At 40.3% G+C, this 24,099-nt stretch overlaps 1 protein-coding gene across 3 annotated transcripts in view; it reads left to right on the top strand.

Annotated features, from left to right (window-relative positions):
- The window catches only part of ctc1 (CTS telomere maintenance complex component 1), an 82,360-nt gene that overhangs the window by 15,390 nt on the left and 42,871 nt on the right, over positions 1-24,099 (top strand). For 2 of the 3 annotated variants that reach the window (XR_009508410.1, XM_059952926.1), the window contains exons 6-12: positions 1,801-2,109; positions 3,424-3,552; positions 6,531-6,757; positions 9,665-9,839; positions 13,358-13,558; positions 19,807-19,939; positions 22,755-22,869. Coding sequence is in view for 2 of the 3 variants with exons in the window: in XM_059952926.1 (XP_059808909.1) it covers positions 1,801-2,109; positions 3,424-3,552; positions 6,531-6,757; positions 9,665-9,839; positions 13,358-13,558; positions 19,807-19,939; positions 22,755-22,869 (1,289 nt within the window). In the remaining variant the exon portion in view is untranslated. The remainder of the gene's footprint in view (positions 1-1,800; positions 2,110-3,423; positions 3,553-6,530; positions 6,758-9,664; positions 9,840-13,357; positions 13,559-19,806; positions 19,940-22,754; positions 22,870-24,099) is intronic. The other variant, XM_059952927.1, reaches the window with a different exon arrangement.

Genomic DNA, 24,099 nt, shown 5'->3' with positions numbered 1-24,099 from the left:
AATATTGGCTTATAACACTGAAAGGCGGCTGCTGCTTTTCTCAGTGTGGCAAACTGACCTCCTGATAAGAGAATAACAAGTGCATTAGGCAAACTGTAAGAAATTACTGATGTAATGTAAAACATAAACTTATTGAAATGAATAAATACACGTCCACCAGTGCTGAAAGCAGCAATTATATCTTGTCGTCTCCTTGTGGACTGGGTGGAGGAAACAGATCAATGTGCTGGTCCTAAGCAAAAAAGGATGTACCACTATTAAGAACGCATATATTTTAGGTTCTTTCATTCCACTTGATTGCCAATTTGTAGCCTGCAGGGATAATATTAATAATAGAAGTAGCTTAGTTCAAGTACCAATCTGATATTCCAATTCTATGCTTATATGAAATTCTTAATGAGAATATCATTTCATTCTGGGTAAACAAGTTAAAGCCCTTAAAATGCATGGTGTGGAAATTGCATTCAATAGTTTTTTTGCAATTCATTTGTAACACTTTAGTGGAATGAGCTATGATAACTATGTTTTTTTAGCTTTACTACAAATGGAGTATAACAAGTTGCCTGTAATAGTCTAGACTTAGATGATCAAATTCTGTCCATTTCACACCTCAATAACTAATTGCACACTTGTGATTTGTACTCATCTGCCTGCGGTAGTTTAAGAATGTCTTCTGTGAAAGTAAGTAATTACTGATTCCATCTGAGAATTCCTTGTACTGTTAGTGGTGTTAATTGGATATTTTTCATTCTGTTTCAACCTGATCTCCGAGCCTGTGTTTTTTTTAGTGCTATACTTTAACATTGATAAGGTGTCTGATAATACCACCTGGTGCTGGTATTATTTGCTTACTTTACAGCCATTAGCTTTCAAATAATGGACCAAAATGAGTATGCATAGGAAAATGTGCATTTTCAAGTCTGAAGTAAGAGTTCATGCAGTTTAAGAATTAAATTAGGTGTAAGAAGTTTCTAATTATGCTATGAATGGCCCCAAGCTTGACTGTGAAAGTAGGAGGGTTGGGCATGGGGCTAGCAACCCCATCCTGTAAAAACCTAGTGCTACAGAAATAGCAACAGAAGCTCTAACACCTCGTTTCTGGGAGAGGAATGATCTTTGTCTAGAAGTCCTGTCATTAAAACCGCAAGTCCTTGGAAGCCATGGGTGATTAGTCTATCATCCAGATGAAAGAATGGTCCAGGATAGAGGACCCTGATGAGCTGCTGTCTTTGGCCTTTACCAGTAAGGGTGATGGGCTGATGAAGAATTTTATGCCAAACATAATTGGGCATTGTCAATGTAATGTTTTTTTTTCAGATATAAAGTATAAAGAATCTCAGAATAGAAGTTTGCCCCTTTAGAGAAGATGAGGAATTTCTTTAGTCAGAGGGTGGTAAATCTGTGAAATTCATTGCCACAGATGGCTTTGGAGGTCAGGTTACTGGATATATTTAAAGCATAGGTTGATAGTTTGTTGATTATTAAAGGTGTCAAAGGTTATAGGGAGAAGGCAGGAGAATGGGGTTGAGATGGAAACTAAATCAGCCACAGTTGAATGGCGGAGCAGAATGATGGGCTGAATGGCCTAACTCTGCTCCTATATCTTATGGTCTAAAATACAGTGCAGATCATAAATTTTCTCATCCTCATACTTTTGAAGCAGTAGTGATGGTCATTTTTGTCAAATCAATTACTTGTAGTTTTGATATAAAAGGGGGTAATTATTTTGTATGTTGTAAACTCTAATTGAATGCGAAATGGATGTTTTTAACCTGAATTTGCCCATTTTTCTCCTTTTAGGTTCCTGCCAAACTAATGTGGCACCATTGCCTTGAGGTTTCAAAGAAATGCATTATTACAAAGGTCTTCGTTTCTGGTCTCCAGGGTACTGATTATAAAGTGTTTGTAGTGTCGTCATCGTCAGACTTCTATATTTATACTGAGGGACTAGTGAGAGAACAGACACTGGCAGAGTTCATGCATGCTTCAGATACAAATCGGATGCCGTATAAAGAATCTTTTCAGAATAGAGTGTCCATGGACTGGTCAAATCAAAGCACAATCGAAGATGTTTACAAAAACAAAGAATCTAAAATAATTTCTTACCATGTGAGTATTCTGTGTTTGGAGGTAATGTCAAATTATACAGGTGAGGCTTTGGATCATTTTGGAGTTACCATGATCCCTTGTGCAACTTAACTTTGAAGAAGGAGCCTCTGTTTTAAGTTTAAAGTAAATTTGGGCAGGCCATTCAATCACAATGGGACAGTTGCTGCCTGGATCTGGTGGTGGTCTATGAGAACTTCATGGCAGAGGTTATTAGGTTATTCTCCAAAGTGAGAGTCCAATCAGTTTCTCTATCTAATTCAAGAGGTGCTGAGCCAAAATCACTATTTTCTACTCTTTTACAGACTTTGCCGATTCATTTGTTACTGGACAGAAGTCCAGATTGACTCTCCATTACTGAAGGTGACTTAGCTGTTATATGCCCTGTTTGTCAGATGGATCCAACAAAGCATTCTTCAATCAAAGTTCAAAATACATTTATTCATCTTATTACAGTCAGCTGCAAAACAAGGAAACCTCCCTGTAATCTTTGAGGCCATTACATATTATCAACCTCACTTTAAATATACCTAATGATTTAGCTTCACAGCCATCCATGGTAATGAATTCCACAGATTCACCTTCCTCTGGCTAAAAAAAAAATCCCTGCTCTTTTCTCGTTTCTAAATGGGCTTCTATTCTGAGTCTGTGCCCTCTGATCTACGACTCTCCGACCCCCCCCCCTTACTACTGGAGACACCCCTCTGCATCCACTCTACCAAGATCTTTCAATATTTAATACATTTCAATGAGGACCCCCCCCCCCCCCAATTCTTCTAAACTCCAGTGAAAGAGAATAAGGTGAATTTTTTTTTGGGGTGCAAATTTTTGTCTGCAATAAAACCCTATAGGTATTTAGCTACCTACACTGAAGAAGTTTAAATCTTCTCTTTGATGGCCTACTCTGAAGAAGTTTAAATCTCTTCGGTTCCAGCATCTGCAAATTTCCTCGTGTTAGGTATTTAGCTGATGGCCTCCCAGCACTCATTTGTTGTTATGAAATTGGTTCTCTGAAAGTTGCACAATGGCAGAGAGTGACTGGTTGCCATAATAACCAATCCCTTCCTCTGAGTATGTGTATAGCTTTACCTGATTCTTTGTGTGATTAAACTTTCAGCTTTTGCTACTGTTAATTGCATGTATAAACCAGTGAAGTGTCTCTTTAGATTCATGCCTGGTGGGTTGTTGGATCTATACATTATTTGAAAGATTGTTTGTAAACTATTGATTAAGTCAAAGTCGAGTTTATTGACATATGCACAAGTACGTGTATGCTGAGTTGCCGCGAGAAATTTTAATTATGATTTTAAATTTCAGGGTGTGATAAGTAAGGTACTAAATTTTAGAGCAGGCCTTTATGAACTGGATGGCAAGCTTGGCCTTTGTGTAGCCTACCAGCAGTTAGTGAATTATGGCCGTGGTTTACGTCCTGGAGCACGAGTGGAGGTAAAAATGTTTGAATTTTTTCTTCAGTTCTTCATTTTCCTGTGATTTATAATGAACTCTATAATGTCTCATCTAGCGAGATTATTGGAGAAATTCATAGCCAAAGATAGTTTAATTGTATCTGCTAATTGTCAAAGTTTGTGTACTGTTAGGTCAAAGAATGATTGAACTTTTATATCTGACATTACTGAGCTAAAGTCTTCAGTTTATGTATATATCTTTCTATGAACAAGTGAAACTGTAAGACAGTCTAGTGTAGATGTGATACTTGAATATGGACATTGCTGAAAGATAATTTATGCTCAGCAGGACTTCAGGAGCCTATTGTCATCTACTGTTTGCTTAAACTAAGCTTCACAAAAGTTTATTTAAAGATACGGTGCAGAATAGGCCCTTCTGGCCATTAGGGCATGCTGCCCAGTATCCCCCAAACATTAACCCGATCACGAGACAATTTGCAATGACCAATTCACTTGTCCGGTACATCTGTGGACTGTAGGAGGAGAACCCATACAATCCGCTGGGAAGAGATACAAACTTATAGAGGATGCAGGGATTGAACTCTAAACTCTCATGCCCAAGATTGATAGCGTCATGCTAACCGCTACACTTGGACTGGAAAAAAGGAAGGGAAAATCTGTTTTTGCAAAACTTCTTTGTAGAGCTGTTAGCTTACAAATGAATCATCTTTTCCTGAGGAAGACTTGCACATATTTCCACAGGGGTACTCTTGGCAGTGTTGATGTACATGTAATTATGCACATTTTATTCCATACCTGTATTTTAACCACTAAATTATTTTTATATGATTCTTTATAATTGCAGAATGTTGTTTTTTGATGCATGTTGTGCCAACTCACCACAGTAAATTCCTAATATTTCTAAATGTGCATGGCACATAACGTTGATCCTTGATCAGCTGAGGCCTTTGACATTGAGTTGATTTAGCAAGCGTTTGTTTTTCTCTGAGATGCAAAATGCTCCATCTTGTGGCCTAGACATGAGTTTGCAACATCCTTCTGCTGAGAAGCAAAAAATGACTTGGGCCAAAAATTGGAGGTTGCTGCGTAGAAAGTAGTTGATGATGCATTTCTCCCACTTGTCAAGACATCATATCTGTGCAGTTAATAATCATTTCTTTATATTCTTGGTACTGTGCAACACTTAATAATCTTTCTTCAAGCAATCATTCAGTGTTTTTGTTTTCCTTGTTTTTTTCAGAAATTAGAAAGTTCAAAGTAAATTTAGTATCGATGTGCATGCATGTCACCATATATGACCCTGAGATTATTTTTCTTATGGGCATTCTCTGTAAATATAAAACCCAATAGAATCAATGAAAACGCAAAGATAGACTGAAAACCAATACGCAAAAAATACAGCAAATTGTGCAAATATAAAAAGAAAAAAATTATGTTGAGAACGTGAGTTGTAGAGCGCTTGAAAATGACTCCATAGGTTGCGCAATCAGTTCAGTGTTGGGGTGAGTGAAGTTATTCACTCTGATTCAGGAGCCTGATGGTTCAGGGGTAACAACTGTACCAGGACCTGAAGCTCCTGTACCACCTCCCTGATGGTAGCAGTGAGATGAGAGCCTGGTCTGGGTGGTGGAGGGTCCTTTATGATGGATGCTGCTTTCCTGTGACATGATGAAGTACAGTAATTTGTGTAATTTTGGTGCTACAATCATTTCAAATGTGAAGTTATGAATTGAGTACTGTTTTAGCCTTCTGAACCTGGATATTTGCTGGCATTATAAAGTAGGTAATACAATGATGAAATGCTGGTCACTGTAGCCGTGATAAAACAGTGCAAACACAGGATATGGAAGCATTTTGAAGAACATTTAAAATTTAAGGATCATAAGACATAGGAATTGAATTAGGCCAATCAGCCCATCAAGTCCACACTTCCATTCCATCCTGGCTGATTTATTAATCGTCTCAACCCCATTCTCCTGCCTTCTCCCCATAGTCTTTGATGCCTTTACTAATCAAGAATCTTTCATCTTCCACTTTAAATATGCCCAATGGCTTGGGCTTCACAGCCATCTGCGGAAATGAATTCCACAGATTCACAACCCTCTGGCTAAAGAAACCCCTCTGTATCTCTGTTCTAAAGAGATGTTCCTGTATTCTGAGGGTGTGCCCCCGGTCCTAGATTCCCCCTCTATAGGAAACATTCACTCCATGTCCACTCTTACCTAGGCCTTTCAATATTAGATAGGTTTCAATGTGATACCTCCCCCCCACCCCCATTCTCCTAATGTCAGCTCAAGTACAAGATTTTACCAACCCAATGACCCGAGGTTGCATTACTGATGATGTGTCCCAGTGCACACCCGGTTCGTTAAACCAGGGTGTCTGACCACGATAATGAAAGGCATGGGCTGGATTTAACTGGCTCCACGACACCACAGTATTCGACATAGCACCTCATACCTCACCAGACAAAACTCCACAACTTTACCTCCCCGAGCCCCACATGTACATCTGCTACGCCTACCCTCAACCCTAATGCTAAGGTTCAAGGGGGGGGGCACACTCCCCCACTAACCTGAGGTGCACCTGATTAACCCTGGCCACACCCCCACAAACCCACAACCTCTACACTACCCTATCCACCAGAACCCTACATGCTCAGCACTCAAAAGTCCACAACCCGATCTCTCCCAACCCAAAGTGTACATCCACCAGCCCTACCCTCAAGCCTAATCCTAAGGTCCAAGGGGGCACACAAACCCACTAACCCTAGGCACGCCCCGATTAACCCTGGCCAACATTAGCTCAGGTACAAAATCTTACCATCTCTCCCAGAAAAGAGAACTCGATCCTGTGAGCAATCATTAAGAATTGACATTAAAATCTTGCTTAATCCTCCAAATCTGCTGTCTTTGTTCACTAATCATCTGTTTCATAAATCTTAAACTGAAAATGTTGAGATCCAGAATGGAGTGTTTTTATTACTTCTTTCTGCAGGTCTTTGATGCCCACGTGCACGTGAAAGTATCTGACCATCTCCCACAGATCATGCTTTGCTGTTGTCTGAGGAGCACTTTGCACGTCACGGGATTTTCTCAGCTGAGTACAGAATATCAGCCCTTCTCTCCCAGTTGTAACGTATACATCAGCTTGCTGTTCAAGTATAACCTGGATCTCCCTACTTACTTGTGGCTAGTTCATGTTATAGACACACTTGTGCAAAGGTAACACTTAGAATGAGCTACTATTCAATTGGATGTATAAGCTTGGTTCATCTTTGTGTGTACACTCAGTGACCACTTTGAGTTACCTCCTGTACCTAATAAAGATGCCACTGAGCATATGTTCATGGCCCTCTGCTGCTGTAGCCTATCCACTTCAAGGTTTAACATGTGAATTTAGATGCTCTTTTGAACGTTTCTGTTGAAACATGTGGTTATTTGAGTTAATGGCACCGTCCTGTCAGCTTGAACCAGTCTGCCCATTCTCCTCTGACCTCTCGCATTAGCAAGGTGTTTTCATCTACAGAACTGCTGCTTAGTGGATGTTTTTTTTTTCTGTTTTTTTTAATTGCACCATTCTCTGTAAACTCTAGAAACTGTTGTGGGTGAAATTCCTAGGAGATCAGCCGTTTCTGATACTCAAACCACTTTGTCTGGCACTAACAATCATTCTATGGTCAAAGTCACTCAGGTCATACTTCTTCCCTGTTCTGATGTTTGGTCTGAACATCAACTGAACATGTTGACCATTTGATGAGTTGCTGCTGCATGATTGGCTGAAGAGATATTTGTATTAATGAGGAGGTATGCAGGTTACTGAGCATAGATAAATGGAACAAACTAGGCTTTTCCACTGTAGCTTACTAAATTTCAACACTTGAATTAACTTCCTATGATCCCTTGAAAGCTGGTTGGGTGGATGGGAAGGAGGGATGAAAGGGGCTTGTTTTGCTGTTATGTAGTTGCTTTTTTAATGATGTTACTTGTGTTGTCCTAGAGAACATGGTGGACATGGTACATTGGCACTGGAATGAGTGGTGACACTTCCCCCACATCTGTTGATTATTAACACAAATGATACATTTCCCTGCGTGTTTTGATGTATATGCGATGAATAAATGAATGTCGTTTTTGTTTTACCCTGTTGTCTTTTGACAACTGAATTTGCACTGTGGAGATCAGGCCAAGAGAAAATGCAGTTGATATATTAATGAAGTATAATGTTTGGACTAGAAGTTAAAGCTTTTTGAACATTTTCCAAACCCTAAGATGGCTTGGGTATCTGATAGGCATGTATTATAGCTGTGTATTTCATAACTTCCACATTCTTTTGTCAGCATTCTCATCTCTAGTTGCCCTAATTTCAACTTTCATGAACAGTGGATGATGTTCTCACCTCCTATCTGCCCCAATTGATCAGTGAGCTTGTCTGTAGCGTATCCCCAGTGTAACCCTGGTATTGCTGTGCCAGGAAGATTCCTTTTTTCAGGATCTGGCCTTTCCCATCTTAAAGACTATCTTAGTTTGTCACATGTACATCAAAGCAAACAGTACTGTGCGAAAGTCTTATGCACACTAGCTATAAAAACGTGCCTAAGACCTTTGCATAGTACTGTACAGTGAAATGCATTATTTATGTCAATGACCAACGCAGTCCAAGGTTATGCTGGGGGCAGCACGTGAGTGTCACCATGCTTATGGTGCCAACATAGCGTGCCCACAACTTATGAAACCTAGCCTATAAGTCTTTGGACTGTGAGAGGAAACGGGAGCACCCAGAGGAAACACACGTGGTCATGGGACAAGCATACAAACCTCTTACAGTGTTGGGAATTGAACCCGAATCGCTAGTGCTGTGAAGTGTTGTGCTAGCAGCTATATACTATGGTGCTCTCCTAATTGCCCAAGTTGACCATGCAATTTAATAATAACTTATTTTCTCCCTAGTTCTGTGAAGAATCTCCAACCTGAAATAATCACTTTCTCTTTCCTAATATCCTGTTACATTGCATGCTTCCAAAGTTTTGTCTTTATTTTTAATTTTGAATGTATAACTTTGTACATATCCAACGCCAGAATGTATTCTTTCTTCCTCCCTTGACACTTGGGAATAAGCTTTAAGGTTTAAAGTCCAATGTAAATTTATTAAAGTACATCCAGTATATGTGTCACTGTATACCATTTTCTTGTGGGCATTCACAGTAGAGCCAAACAAGTACAGTGGAATAAATGAGAAGCTACATACAATTAAAGATGGCCAAGTAAGCAATGTACCAAAGAAGTCAAAGCGTGCAAATACACAAAAAAAGCAGTAAATAATGTTGAGAATGTGAGTTATAGAGTGCTTGGAAATGTGTCCACAGGTGAGGCCTCACATGGAGCATTGTGAGCAGTTTTGGGCTCCTTATCTAAGAAAGGATGTGCTGACATTGGAGAGGGTTCATAGGAGCTTCATGAAAATGTTTCCAAGATTGAAGGGCTTGTCATAGGAGTGTTTGATGGCTCTGGGCCTGTATTCACTGGAATTCAGAAAAATGAGGGGTGAACTCATTCAAGGGTATCAGATGTTGAAAGGCCTCAATAGAGTGGATGTGGGGGTGTCTAAAACCAGAGGGGACAGCCTCAGAATGGAGATGAGGAATTTCTTTAGCAAAGAGTGGTGAATTTGTGTAATTTGTTGCCATTGGTGGCTGTGGAGACCAAGTCATTGGGTATATTTAAGGCAGAGTTGATAAGTTATTGATTAGAGAGGGCATGGAGGGATATGGGGAAAAGGCAGGAGGTTGGGACTGAGAGGGAAGTGGATCAGCCATAATGAAATGGTGAAGCAGACTCAATGGGCCAAATGGCCTAATTCTGCTCTGGTCTTTTGTAATCAGTTCATGTCAAAGGTGAGTGAGGTTGTCCATGCTCAATGAGCTATCAAACCCCAGGCCTGGAGCTTATTGATTAGTTTTGAGGGGATGATAGATCCAAGTGATAGCTTGACTTTCTGTTTTCTTTGTTTCACTGTTTTCTATTATGTAGAGAAAGCAAATTATTTATTTAACATTAGAAATGAAAATAAGCATGTTGTTGGTCACCATTGAGTTACACAGTCACTGTCATTGTGTTTGTTCTGTATTGTAGGTTTTGCCCTTGCTTTATGTCACGGCAGCACATGCTAAAGTGTGGAAGTGATATTGGCGTCATTGGAACATTTTTTAGCTCAATTCTAAACTATACTAAATGGAATTTACCCAAGACGACAAGGGACATATACCAGGAGATCCTGGCTGAGTCACATCACTGTCCTGTTACGGAGGTATTTCTACATTCTGCTCTGCTAGCTTGCTGTAAGGCTGTAAGATATGTTTTGTAATTTTTTAAATTGATGCTTAACCTTTTAAACAATGATTACAATGTATCATTCATTTTCTCGTTTTCATTAACCACACTCCAGCCTTATCAACATTATGCCTTTTTTTTTCTCTGCTAACTTCATTTTAATGTGGGTGTTGATTCCATGGAAGCTCTTTTAAAGCTTTTTCCCTTTGTTTACTCTTCATCAAATATCTTGGTTAAACGAGTTCCATTTAAAAAAAAATTGTTTAGAGATATAGTATGGTAACAGGCTCTTCCAGGCCAGTGAGCCTGTGCCACTCAATTACACCCATGTGACCAATTAACCTACTAACCTGTACGTCTTTGGACTGTGGGAGGAAACTGGACCACCTGGAGGACACCCACACGGTCATAAGGAGAACAGACAGATTCCTTACAGTGGAGGAATTGAACCCGGGTTGCTGGTGCTGATGTAGTGCTACACTGCCATGCCAGTGTTGATCAGCAGTTTGTGGACCATCAGAATTGCGACCAAATCTGTTCTCGTTCTTTTGATAGGAATGCATTGTGAACTAGAGTTCCAGAACAGATCTTCATAGACACAGAGACTCTCGGCTAATCATCAGCTGAACATGGAAGTAATTGACCTTGGATTAGCTGCAGTTGCAAAATTCAAAAGTAATTTGCAGAATATGAATACTGTCTGCATTTAAATCTGTGTTCATAAAAGATGTTTCGTTTGATTGCTTTCTTTGTTTTAATTTTGTTTAGTCCTTTGCTGTACCTTGTATTGTGCTGGTGTTCATTTAAGGGATTTTTAAACAGAATAATAATTTTACTGAGATACTGTAACAACAGGAAAACCGGAACCTGCCTGCCAGGATTCCACCTCTATCTCTTCAAGTCCTCATGCCCTCATTTAATAACTTCCTTTGCTCTACAACCGTTGACTATTCTCGCTGCCTTTGATCTGCCTGTTTTTTTTTCATCTGTCTGACCCTGATTGTTGATGCCTTCACCTGTCTTGATACTTTTCTGGAGTTTTGATCCTAAGCTTTACCCCCTCCCCAACCCTCTAAGTCTGTCTGTATAACCTGCCCCCCCCCATGTAACTGTTGCTTTGCACCCACAGAAATAGTCCTATGTTAGAAATATTTTCCCATGTTTATTACATTATAAATGCTGATCATATCATGTTCATGTTATTAAACTCATTGGTAGCTTTCTTCTGCAAGTAATTTATTTGCATCATCCTTTTATAGTGTCTCCTAAATGAGATTTCCCTAATTACTTGATAGTTCTGATCAAAGGATCCTGCCAAACTTTTCTCACCTCTTAACAAAGGCTGGATGATCTACTATATCACTGCCATTTTAAGTTTCTCCATTTGCTCTCTTGACTGTTGAATGGTTCAAGGCATTGAGGGGCTTAGATCTGCCCCTGATTTGAAAGGCGTGCTTGCAGTGCTTCATCCTCTTGGTCAGCGTTGTTAACATGTTACGTACCTTCTGTGGTTTTACTTAACTTGTGACTCGGGCAACTTCTGAACAGACCTCTTGTGTGCTCAGATGGACTCTCAGCCTCACAATCTAACTCATTTATGATCATGAACTTGTATAGTTCACCTGCACTGCACACTTTTGGTAGCTCTTACACCTTATTCTGTACTGTTATTGAAGATAAGGTTAGCTTGATTTGTCACGTATACAGGTTGTCCCCCGTTTTTCGAATGTTCGCTTTATGACACCTTGCTGTTACGAAAGACCTACATTAGTTACCTGTTTTCACCAACAGAAGGTGTTTTCACTGTTACAAAAAAAGGCAGTGTGCGCGCCGAGCAGCCAAATTCCTCCCCCGGAACTGCTTTCTAGCCGGCATTGCTTAAACACATGCCCCTGAGCATCTGTGCTTTATGTCGATTTGTCCTGTGCATCCGTTAGCAAGATGAGTTCTAAGGTATCAGAAAAGCCTAAAAGAGCGCGTAAGGGTGTTACACTTAGCGTAAAACTAGACATAATAAAGCGTTTCGATTGTGGTGAACGAAGTAAGGACATAGTGAGTTTGGCCAAGGAGGCTGGGTTTGTGGAAGTTGACGAAGATGATGTTGAAGATGTTTTGGCATCCTATGAACAAGAACTGACAGATGAAGAGCTGATGAAGAGGGAAGGATATTAATTGAAGTCGAACGCAGTAGCAAACGGCCCGAAAGTGAAGTCGTCCAGGAACTGAACGTGAAGCAATTGTGTGAGATTTTCGCTGCGATTGACAACGCTGCAATGATTGCAGAAAAGTATGACTTTAATTTTGAAAGGGTACGTAGGTTTAGGGCATATTTGCAGGTTGGTTTGAGTGCTTACAAAGAACTGTATGATAGAAAAATGCGCGAGGCTAAGCAGTCAAGCCTACTGTCGTTTTTCAAGCCTTCCACATCAGCCACAGCAGACGGTGAATCTCAACATTCGACATCGAGGCAGGTAGACATAGAAGAAGGTGACCTGCCTGCCCTGATGGAAACAGAAGACGATGACACCTCAGTCTCCTCTACCTCCCATCACCGTAACCTCCCGATGACTCAGCCTAACACACCATCATCAGTGTGCTCACTGTCTTCCCGATTCCGGTAAGTGAAATTACACTGGGCGTACATTATTTGTACTTTATATAGGCTGTGTATTTTTATGTGTTATTTGGTAGGATTTGGCAGCTTCATAGCTTAAAGGTTACTGGAAAGAGTGCTTCTGCCAAGAGCGCTTGCGCTGTGTGTTTCTGCCAAGAGCGCTTGCGCCGTGTGTTTTTGCCGTGAGTGCTGCCGAGACCGCTTGCGTGAGATTTTCACTGCGGTGGACAGTGCTGCAATAATTGCAGAAAAGTATTCCTACTTTATATAGGCTGTATATTTATCAGATCATTCCTGCTTTTACTATATGTTACTGTTATTTTAGGTTTTATGTGTTATTTGGCATGATTTGGTAGGTTATTTTTTGGGTCTGTGAACGCTCACAAATTTTTCCCGTATAAATAAATGGTAATTGCTTTTTCACTTTACTACATTCTGGCTTACGAACCATTTCATAGGAACGCTCTACCTTCGAATAGCGGGAGAAACCTGTACATCAAAACATACAGTAAAATGCACTGTTTGCATCAACAACCAACTTGGTCCAAAGATGTGTTTGGGGGCATCTGGCAAGTGTTGCTATGTTTCCAGTGTCAACATAACGTGCCTGCAATTTACTAACCCTAACCCATACATCTTTGGAATGTGGTAGGAAATGTACAGTATCCTGACAGACAGCGGTGAGAATTGAACCCAGATCACTCAGTCTGTAAAGTATTACGCTACCATGCCATACTGCTTCACCTGTTTTTTTTCCCCCTTCTGGCTCAGTGCTCTGTATAATGATTTGATCCTTATAAATGGTATGCAAGGCAAACTGTTCATTGTATCTTGGCACGTGTATTAATAATAAACCAATCTCTAATTTCATATCTCTTTAGATCTCGCACCTGAATATTCCATGCCAGATTCCTTCTTTGGCGGAAGTGTTATCTGTTGCTGAAGAACGAGCTTGGAATTCTCTCGACGTGTCCTCCTTGTTGCCTGATAATGAGATAAAACACTTGGTATCTTCGCAGCTTAATAGTAAGCTTGCTTGGTCTTTTGAAGTTTTAAAGCCTGAAGATTTCCAACCTCAGATGGTACTTTTTTTTTATTGATACCTGCTTTAATTTAACCTGTTTCCAATGACTTTTATTAATAGTTTGCTAAATCATTGCAAGTCAACAATATCAAGGAAGTTAAATACTATACTTGATCAGCATATCATCAGCCACTCTTAAGCATTCATTGCTTGCACTACTGGCACATCATGGTGATATTGTGTACTTGTTATAAAATACCCTACAGCTACACGCTTGTCTGCTCAGAAAAATACCCCTTTTAATCCACAGCCTTTGCCTTCAGGAATCAAGTTTATTTGTCTCGTGTACATCGAAGCACACAGTGAAATGTGTCATTTGTAATTAACCAGCACACCTGATGGTGTGCTGGGGACAGCCTGCAGGCGTCACCACACGTTCCATCGCCAATGTAGGATGCCCACCATGCTCAACAGGATAGCACTAGCAAGAGCAACATCACAAAAACAGCAACAATACAGCAACAGCAAAACAAACCCTTTCCTCTCTCCCTCCCTGTGTTTGTTTATTATGTGAATGTCAGAGCATACGGTGAAATGCATCACTTGCATTAACAATCAACGTAGCTGAGAGTGTACTGGGGGAAGCCGCAAGGGTCACCACATATTCTGGCATCAACAATTGCTCAGCCGATCAACACAGCACAACAAACAGCAAAATAAGCCCCGTTCCTTCGTCCCACCCACACACATACACGTCCTTTAACTCCAAGACAGGCCTCCAGCCTCCAGTGGACTCGGGCCTGCCAGCTTAAGTCTGTACCATAGAAAGATGGAAGTATACTGCAACACCTCTACTGTCACTGTTTTAAACCTTGACACCTTCAGCAGACGTTCAAGAAAATGGCTCACGTCTGCTTTCTCGTGGGCAATTAGGCAGGAGCAACATATGTTGCCCTAGCCAGTGATGTTCAAGTCCTGAAAGACTGAAGAAATAAAAATAAATGAATATTAATATGAGGACTCTTATCAGCTTTGCCATTGTATTAGATGATGACTGATCTTTTACTTGTCAGATCCACACATTCCTTGATTACTTTAAGTGCCACAATAGACCAGTGAAAGCTATTTTTGGGGAAAAATTTTCTACATTTCTTTGTCCTAAACACAGCTGGTGACACTTTCTCTTACATTATACTTTGTAGCTCTAGACCCTTCAGTCAGAGGAAACAGCTGTCTACAAACACTTTCAGATGCTACTTGAGCTCTATTTTAAGCCTATCCAATTCGATCTCTGTAGGACAGACCCCTCAACATTAAACTGCTTTAATGAAAAGTATGGCTTGTCCTTCGGTTGAAAAAAAATCAAACTTGCATGTTGTCCCTCCATGGACTTGTACCATTACAGGAAGACTGTGCAAGTCTTGTGTCCCAAACCGCTTCCGTTACGGACCAACATTCCATTGGTTTCCATAGTTGCTAAGAATTCCTGGATGTTACCTTTCTGTGTTTCATGTACCTACTGAGTTAGGCTGAGAAGTGGCAGATGAAGTTCAACCCAGAAAAGTGTGTAGTGATTCACTTTGGAAGGTTGAATTTGGAGGGAGAATACAGGGTTAATGACAGTTTTTTTATTATGGAGGAACAGAGGGTTCTTGGGGGTCCATGTTCATTCACTAGATTCCTCAAAGTTGCTGTCAATTTGATAGGGTGGTTGAGAAATTGTATGGTATGTTGGTCCTCGTTAGTCGGGGGATTGAGATCGAGCTGTGAGTTGCAGCTCTATAAACTCTGGTTAGACCACATTTAAAATATTGTGTTTAGTTTTGGTTTCCTCGTGATAGGAAGGATGTGGAAGCTTTAGAAACGGTGTAAAGGAGACTACCAGAATGCTGCCTGGATTAGGGAGCTGTCTTTTAAGGAAAGTTTGAGTGAAATGGGGTTTTGTTCCTCTTTGGAGCAAAATAGGTTGAGAGGTGACTTGATAGACACGCACAAGATGATAAGACGCATAGATTGAGAGGATAGCCAGACATCAGGCTGGAAGTATATAATTTTGAGGAGGAGAGTATAGGCGGTATGTCTGAGGAAAATATTTTAGATAGAGAGTGTGGGTGCATGGCACACAGTGCCAGAGGTGGTAGTAGAGGTAGATATATTAGGTACATACGAGAAACTCTGAGATGTGAGGGAAGTATAAGATTGATCTTGGAGGTGGTTAAAAATTTGGCGCAACAGCATAGACCAAAAGGCCTGTGTTCAAAGTAGAATTAATCTTCTGGTGAATAAGAGGTCCTTTCAAGAGTCTGATAACAGTGGGACAGCAGCTTAAAAATTAAGAAAAAAACATTAGCAAAGTAAGGATTACGATCTTAGAAAAATAGAGGGCTATAGGTAAGCCCAGTAATTACCAAGGTAGGGACATGTTCGGCACAACCTTGTGGGCCGAAGGGCCTGTATTGTGCTGAAGGTTTTCGATGTTTCTATTACTACTTGTGGGATGATGTACTGCTGAGCAGGTAGTACTCAAATGCAATCTTGGTGCAAATACGAATCTGTAGTAACATCTATCTGCCATGGGGTGGCTCTGTATTGAGATCCTCTGGCTTTGATGTGGAGGCTGGGTTCACCAGCAATCTGCATCACGTGTTGGCTAACGTGCAGTGATTGAATTGGGCTCAAAGATGTCACGTGTCACGACAGAGTTTCGTGCTGCCAAGCAGACTTCGCTGCAAATTATGTGGAAAGCAATGCGTTTATGCTGGTGGAATTTGTAGCTTGTGGAAATGTTTAATAAGGGAAAGTGAGAAATAGATGCAGGAATAGATCACATGATCCTTTGACCTGCTCCTTCATTTTATCAATATCTTTCGCTCTGCCATTTTCTTGCAGTTTTCTTATCCTCTGATACCCTTACTATCCAAGATGCATCAATCACTGTTTTGAATGAATTTCATGACTTTTCCTCCACAGCCCTGTGGGAAAGAAAGCAAATTCCAAGCATTCAGCATACTCTGAACAGATTTCTTCTCTCCTAAATTTTTTATTTTTTTAATTTAGAGATACAACATGGGAACTGGCCTTTCCAGCTCAAACGAGCTTGTAATACCCAATTATGCCCATGTAACCAATTAACTTTTAAACCCACACTGCTTTGGAATGTGGGAGCAAATTGCATCACCCAGAAGAAACCCATAGGGAGAATGTACAAACTCCCCACAGATAGCAGCAGGAATTGAACCAGGATTGCTGGCACTAATTGTTACACTAACTGTTGCGCTACCATGCTGCTCCTAAATCATTCAAAGGAATCTGTTACAGCAAATGATATTGTCAGCAGTAGCAGCAGGATATGGTCTACTACTGGCTTTGGTTTTAATATCCCATTAAAGCCTCCTTACATTCTCCTCCCTTCTCAGAATCCCTCTTTATTTTGCCCCATCTGCAAACATGGAAATAAGATATTTGGTCCTCTCAGCCAGTTTGGTACTGTGCAAAAGTCTTAGGCATATTCTGTATGTATGTCTAGGGTGCTTTTGCACTGTACTGTACTTGTCAATGTGGAGCAGAGAGTGAGTTTGTAAATCTGGTAGGATCAAAGGGATTTTGGAATGGCGAGGATGGAGCTCCATGGGAGGTGACAGAAGCTGGGGCAAAAGTTGGCACGGGTGCAGACATACCCAGCCATGAGACACCAGGCGAGGTCATTTGATTCCAAGCAATTGGTTTATTGATCATAACAGAATGTCTCTCTGGTGCTTCTCACTCGCTCCACACTCCCTTTCCCTTTTCCCAACCATGATTCCCCTCTCCCCGCCCGGATTCCCACTCTGTCCACAGTGACCCTTATCAGAATAAGGTTTATCATCACTCACATATGTTCTGAATTTTTTTTTTGCAGCAGCAGTATGGTGCAATGCTTAAAAATAATACAGTACTGTGCAATTATCTTAGGCACCCTGATTATATCTATCTATCTAATATATATATTAATATATATATGTGTGTGCCTATGCCCTTTGCACAGTACTGTAGGTTTTCATTGGCTGGGGTCATTGTAGTATTTCACTAGTCATTTCCTGCCCACCAGTAATAGACCATCTATCACTGTTCTTTCCTTAATATACAGGAGCCATTTCTTAATCTGCATCAATATATTACACCTATTTCTTTGTGTTTGAACATTGTAACCCATTGCTTATGTGTGATCTTCTTGGAAGGCTTCTGAAAATCCATGTATCGCACATATATTGGTTCTTCCCTGTCCTTTTCACTTACTACGTGCTTTAAGAATTCCAGCAGATGAATTGAACGGATGACCAGAGTAGCTTTATTTAAATTGTGAAAGATTGCAGCATACCATTGTGCAGTGTGTCTTGGGAGTGCATGTGCATAAATTGCAGAAGTTTGTTTAGCATGCGGAACAGCTTTGTCAAGAAGACAAATGGAATGTTGGCCTTCATTGCTGGAGTTATTGAATTTAAGAGAAGAGAGGTTATGCTGCAACTGTACATGGTACTGGTGAGGCCTCTTCTGGACTACCACATGCAGTCCAAGTTTCCTTTCTTGAGAAAAGATATGCTGGCTTTGGAGACTGTGTAGAGGAAGTTCATTAGGTTAATCCCAGAGTTGTGAGGGTTAGTCTCTGAGGAGAGATTGAGTCACTTGGGACTATTCTTGCTGGAATTCAAAAGAATGAGAGGGGATCTTGGAGGAACATAAAATCATGAAAGAGATGAGATTGAAGCAGCAAAGTTGTTTCTACTGGACCAGGTGACATAGCCTTGATTTGAGGGAATAGATTTCGGGCAAAGATGAGGAACTGATTTTCCTGGGGAGGAGAATCTGGAATTCTCTGCCCAGGAAAGCAGTAGAGACTACATCATCAAATATATTTAAGGCACAGATAGAAAGATTTTTGTATTGTAGTGGAATTAATGGTTTGGTGGAAAAAGCAGGTAGTTGGAGCTGAGTCAACAGCCAGAATCAGCCATGATCTTATTGAATGGCGGAGCAGGTAGACAAGCCAGATGGCTAACTCCTGCTCCTATTTCTTATGTTCTTATGGATAACCATCTCCTATACCATAGTTCTATAATTTCTTAATATAAAGGAATGAAATAAAAGTCTTAAAGAGAAAGGAGAACTGCTACACTTCCAATGACTGCTTTATTGTTATTATTAGTATAACAGTTATTTTCATAAGTGACAAAAAATACTGTTACAACCAGCCATCAGAGAAATTAAATTTAACTCTCTTCATCCTCAGCTTGGCTTGAGGTCCTGCATTGAAACAATTCTGAAACTGTTCTTTCACAGATGTGCAGTTTGAATACGTCATCAGCCCACCTGTTTGTTTCACTAAAACTGCATAGAGAAATCCACGGCCACTGGGTAAACAAGAATTCTGCAATATTTCCCCCAGCAACATATTGCAAAACTTTTTACTTCCTGCCATTACACCCGCAGTTCGGCCACCTGGTTCAAATACACTAAAATTGGACTAATTTAGTGTCTCTGGGTCACAGGAAGTGCTCTTGTAGTTGATTCATCATAAACAACTTTTCAAACAAGATCGGTTTAATTTGACTTTGGTTCGCATATTTGTTCATACATATTCATTTTATAAAGATGGTGTGACTTAACATAAGTCACATGAAAATAGTTTGAAACGATTTTGATTTGCATGCCTTGCGCTCAGTGGCCCCTTGAACACCTGCTTGTTAATGCAAATATGAAATCAGCCAATCATGTGGCAGCAACTCAATGCATAAAAGCATGCAGACATGGTCAAGAGATTTAGTTGTTCAGACCAAAGATCAGAACGAGGGAGAAATGTGAGCTTAGTGACTTTTACTGTGGAAAGGTTGTTGGTGCCAGATGAGGTGATTTGGGTATTTCAGAAACTGCTTGTCTCCTGGGATTTTCATGCACAACAGTCTCCGGAGTTTACAGAGAATGGTGCATAAAACAAAAAAGAAATCCAGTGAGTGGCAGTTCTGTGGGTGAAAATGCCTTGTTAATGAGAGAGGTCAGAGGAGAATTGCCAGACTAGTTCAAGCTGACAGGAAGACAACAGTATCTCAAATAACCATGGGTTAACAACAGTGATGGGGAGTAGAGCATCTCTGAACACACACCATGTTGAATCTTGAAATGGATGGGCTACAGCAACAGAAAACTGCGAGCATTCACTCAGTGACCAATTTATTAGGTACAAGAGATAACTAATAAAGTGGCCACTGAGTGTGTAATTTTCAGCTGTGCTGTGGAGTTTGAGGTTTGGTTAACTTTTTAACTTCTTTACAGATATTGAACGGTGTGTTCCAGGCTAATTCAGTGACGGGGTATTTGCAGCTTGTGGATGCATCAGGTTCACTGGACTGTGTGGTGCAAAACTCTGCAGTAAGCCAGACTGCATTTTGTGACACTTCATACATAGGTAAGAACTTTGGTCAGCTTAAGGTGGCTGCAGTATCCTGTAGTTCAAATAATTCAAATTTTATTTCAAAGTAATATTTAATTTTAAAAATATATTGAACCTAAAAGATTTTCTCTCACCAATTAATTTGAAATTATGCTTTTTCCTGTTATAATCTAATAATTTTGTAACAAGATTGTACACTTCCTTTGCAATGTGGATGTACTTCCATTTGGGAATGGTGGGATCATCTTGGGGGTAAATTTTCAGCCAAATGATACCGCTCTCTCTTGAGATTTCTGGAGTTTATAAGCAGCTGCAGTTTTCTGAATTTGCTGCTCCAGGTCTTTACTCTAAGCAGACAGATCTCAAGATTGTATAATTTATACATACTATGAAAATATACACTTCAAATTTTGAACTTTACTCCCACTGGGAGTGTTTGAATATTGGCTTAGGTGGATTGCATCCATGTCCCCATGACTTCGTTCACAGGAGATTCAATATAAATATTAAGCTTGCTTGTCATAATTACATAAATAAAATATAGAATGGATCTATTTTTGTAGAATTAAAAATATAAGAAAGACTCGGTTAATCCATTAAACTCAACTTCAGTGCCAAGCCAGCAGATTTTCAGGACTGTTAATTTTATTCCAATTAATATTCCAACAAATTTTAAATTCACTTTCACAAAAATACAACTGCAGACGCTGTGGATCAAAGAATGCGTACACAACGCTGGAAGAACTCAGCAGGTCAGGCAGCATCCGTGAGAAAAGAGTAGCCAACGTTTTGGGCCGAGACCCTTCATCAGGATGCTGCCTGATCTGCTGAGTTCTTCCAGCGTTGTGCACGTATTCTTTAAATTCACTTTGATCTGATGTTACAGAGCAACATCATATATTCTGTAGTGAACTGGTCACATTAAAGGGAACACTAGAAACAGGTCATTAATGGGTTTCATGGAAGCAAGAGAAGAAGGGTTGCCAGAAGGGTGTGTTGGTGGGTGAGTGGAAGCCAGGGTCCCAAAATATTGGTGTGAGTACAGGAATCAACGTCTGGTGAATCAGATGCCAACTCAATTGGATTTGGAGTTGTATAGCATGCAGAAAGGCCTTTTGACTGACTGCGACTATGCTGACCACCAAGTACCCACCTATATTAATCCTGGATACCAGCATGTGGTCTGTAGTCTTGATGATTTGTGCTCAGACAGTTACCAAAATGTTGAGAGAGTACCTGTTTCCACCATCCACTCGGTTAATATGTTCTATATTGCAGCCCTGCTTTGGGTGAAAAAATTCTTCCTTGGGTATCCTGTAACAATCTTGCTCCTTATTGAAATCCATACCTCCTGGTTACAAACACTTCTGCAGTGAGGAAAGTTTCCTACTTTTTACCATATCTATTCCTGTATAATTTAGTATACCTCTATCAGAAATGCCCCTCTGCCTCCTCTGCTGCAAGGAAAACAAATTCACCCTACCCAGTTTCTCCTTGTAATGGAAACGTCCCATCCCAGCTAACATCCCAGTGCCTCTTCTTGACACCTTCTCCAGTGCAGTCACATTCTTCCTTTGGTGTGGTGACCAGAGCTGCACGCGATATTCTAACTTGGCCTAACCAGCGTTACGTGTTCCATGTCATTCATAGCATGTTCCTGTATTCTGTGGCCCTGCTAATGAAGGAAATCATCCCACAAGTCACCATCACCTTTCTGTCTATGCTACGACCTTTGGGGATATATGGACTTCTACACTGAAGTTGCTGTGTTCCTCAATCCCCCTTTGGTGCTGTTCATCGTACAAGTCCTATCCATATTTGTCCTTCCTAAATGCATTGCCTTGCACTTACCAGGATAAAACTCCCATCTGCCATTTCCCTGACCCAGTTAGCAGATGATAATTATCATTGTGAAGCCTCAGACGACCCACCTCGTCATCTACACCACCATACTTTGTTGTGTCATCTGCAGATTTGCCCATTGTACCTCCTACATGCACGTTCAGGTGGTTAGGGTGTATAAGAAACAGTACAAGCCCAACTTTGGTTGCTTTGCTGGTCCACTGGTCACAGACTTCCATTCACAAAAACAATCCTCTGGCATCATCGTCTGTCTCATATTACCAAGCGAACTTTGGATCCATTTTGCCAATTACACTTGGAGCCCCAACCATATACTTCTGGACCAGCCTTCCACGTGGAACCTCATCAAAGGTTGTGCTGATTTTCGACTAGGCAGATCGCAGATTTGTGGAGTTTTACTCTTGAGTGACCTGAGAGGTAATTGCACAATAAAGTTATGAAGAAATACAGGTGAAGTAGTTATTCAAGAATCTAAACTGTGACAAGTACGTCAATGTCGATGGGGTGGCACGATTAGCACGGTGCTTTATGTTGCCGGCTGTGAGATCGGTGTTCAGTTCCCGCCACTGCCTATAAGGAATTTGTACGTTCTCCCTGGGACTGTCTGTGTTTCCTTTGGGTGCTCTGGTTTCCTCCCACTTTACAACGATGTATGGCTTAGGGTCAGTGAGTTGTGTTGACACTGAAAATGTGGTAATGCTTGTGAGCTGCCCACACTGCCCTTGCTGATTTGATGCAGATGATGCAATTCACTGTATGTTTGGATGTACATATGACAAATAAAGCTGGCTAATAATGTTAATAAAAAGGACAATGATAACACACTGCTCTCCAACCACCATACCTTTTCTAAAATTTGAAACGTTAGTTGGATTTCATGAGCTTTCACTATTTTCTGTAATTGGTTACTATTTTTGAATATTTTGTCTCTAATAATGTCTGGGATTTATATTTGTCTCTCTTGCAGGCTGTCTGGTGCAACTGCAGAAATATCAGGTGGTTTTGGAGCGATTTATGAACAGTGACTTCCCATCCTCCAAACACCTTCGTGATCCAAGATTTATAAAGGAAAAGCACACCAGGTCAGTGTGTGGTAAATTTCATTAATGAAATTCAGAATATTAAGGTCAGTCTTGCAAGCTCTTAATCCTATTGTGACATGGTGTTGCATTCCCTGTGACCTTGTTAGAATCAAACTCTTAACAAACTCATTGTAAATGTATTGACAGTGAGTTTAACAAGTCAAGAACCCTGTGACCTTGAAGTTTAAAATTTAGGAAATGTTACTGATTGCACAAATTATTAATAAATCATACACTTTGTGTGTGAATATTGCTAAGAAGAAAGGAAAAATTCCAAGTTAGATGACTTGTACAGATTTATTAATTTCCCTTTGATGTTGCAGTTGTTGTTGTCGTCATTATCATCATCATCATCAAGTGCCATGTCACATGACAAGGGTGATCATGGTCTATGGCCATGATTGTTCTTGGAAAATTCTACAGAAGTGGTTTGCCTTCTGGGCAGCAACTTTACAAGATGATTGACTCCAGCCATTATCAGCACCCTTCAGAGAGTATCCACCTGATGTCAAACCAATACTTGTGATATGTACCAACTGCTCATATGACCCTCCATCACCTGCTCCCATGGCTTCATGTGACCCTGATTGAGGGTTAAGTGGGTGCTACATCTCGCCCAAGGGCAACTTGCAAGCTAGTAGAGAGTAGGAGTGCCTTACACCTCTTTTGGTACCCTTCCGCCCATGTGGTTGTAAAAACAAATTAAAGTTAGCTTCCACACCTTAAAATGAATGAGAGTTTAAAAGATTTAAAAAGAACATTGGAAAATTCCATGAAGTTGTATCAATAAACATCTGAAGAGCTGCATCATGGCCATCTTGAGTAAGACCATTGCATCTATTCTGTGATATTGCGATGTGTCTGGGGATGGCTGGTAACATTAATCAATGTTCAAAATTATTATTATGGTTACATATGAGGGCAAATCTAAACTGAATTGAAGTCCCATCAGCGTTTGGAATTTCAAAGCATTCTCCTTTCATGTGTTTAAAATATCTTTAATGTTCAAAATTTGATTTAGTTTTCCTGGACAAAGCAAAAGTAAATTTCTGACTTGTCTACTCCTGATCATTGCTCAGCTGTCCAGATGAGAAAGAAAGAACAGGAGCAGGACTTGATGAACAAATATTTAACAATTACAATATTATACCTGTATCATTCAGTAAAATTACGTAGAAGTTTACAGCGCAGAAGGTGGCTTCAGTTCATCTTGTATGTGCAACTCTTTAG

The sequence above is a fragment of the Hypanus sabinus genome, chromosome 28, assembly GCF_030144855.1.
Source record: "Hypanus sabinus isolate sHypSab1 chromosome 28, sHypSab1.hap1, whole genome shotgun sequence".
Classification (NCBI taxonomy): Eukaryota; Metazoa; Chordata; class Chondrichthyes; order Myliobatiformes; family Dasyatidae; genus Hypanus; species Hypanus sabinus.
The sequence above is the reverse complement of the archived record's forward strand: the minus strand, read 5'-3'. Positions and strand labels throughout refer to the sequence as shown.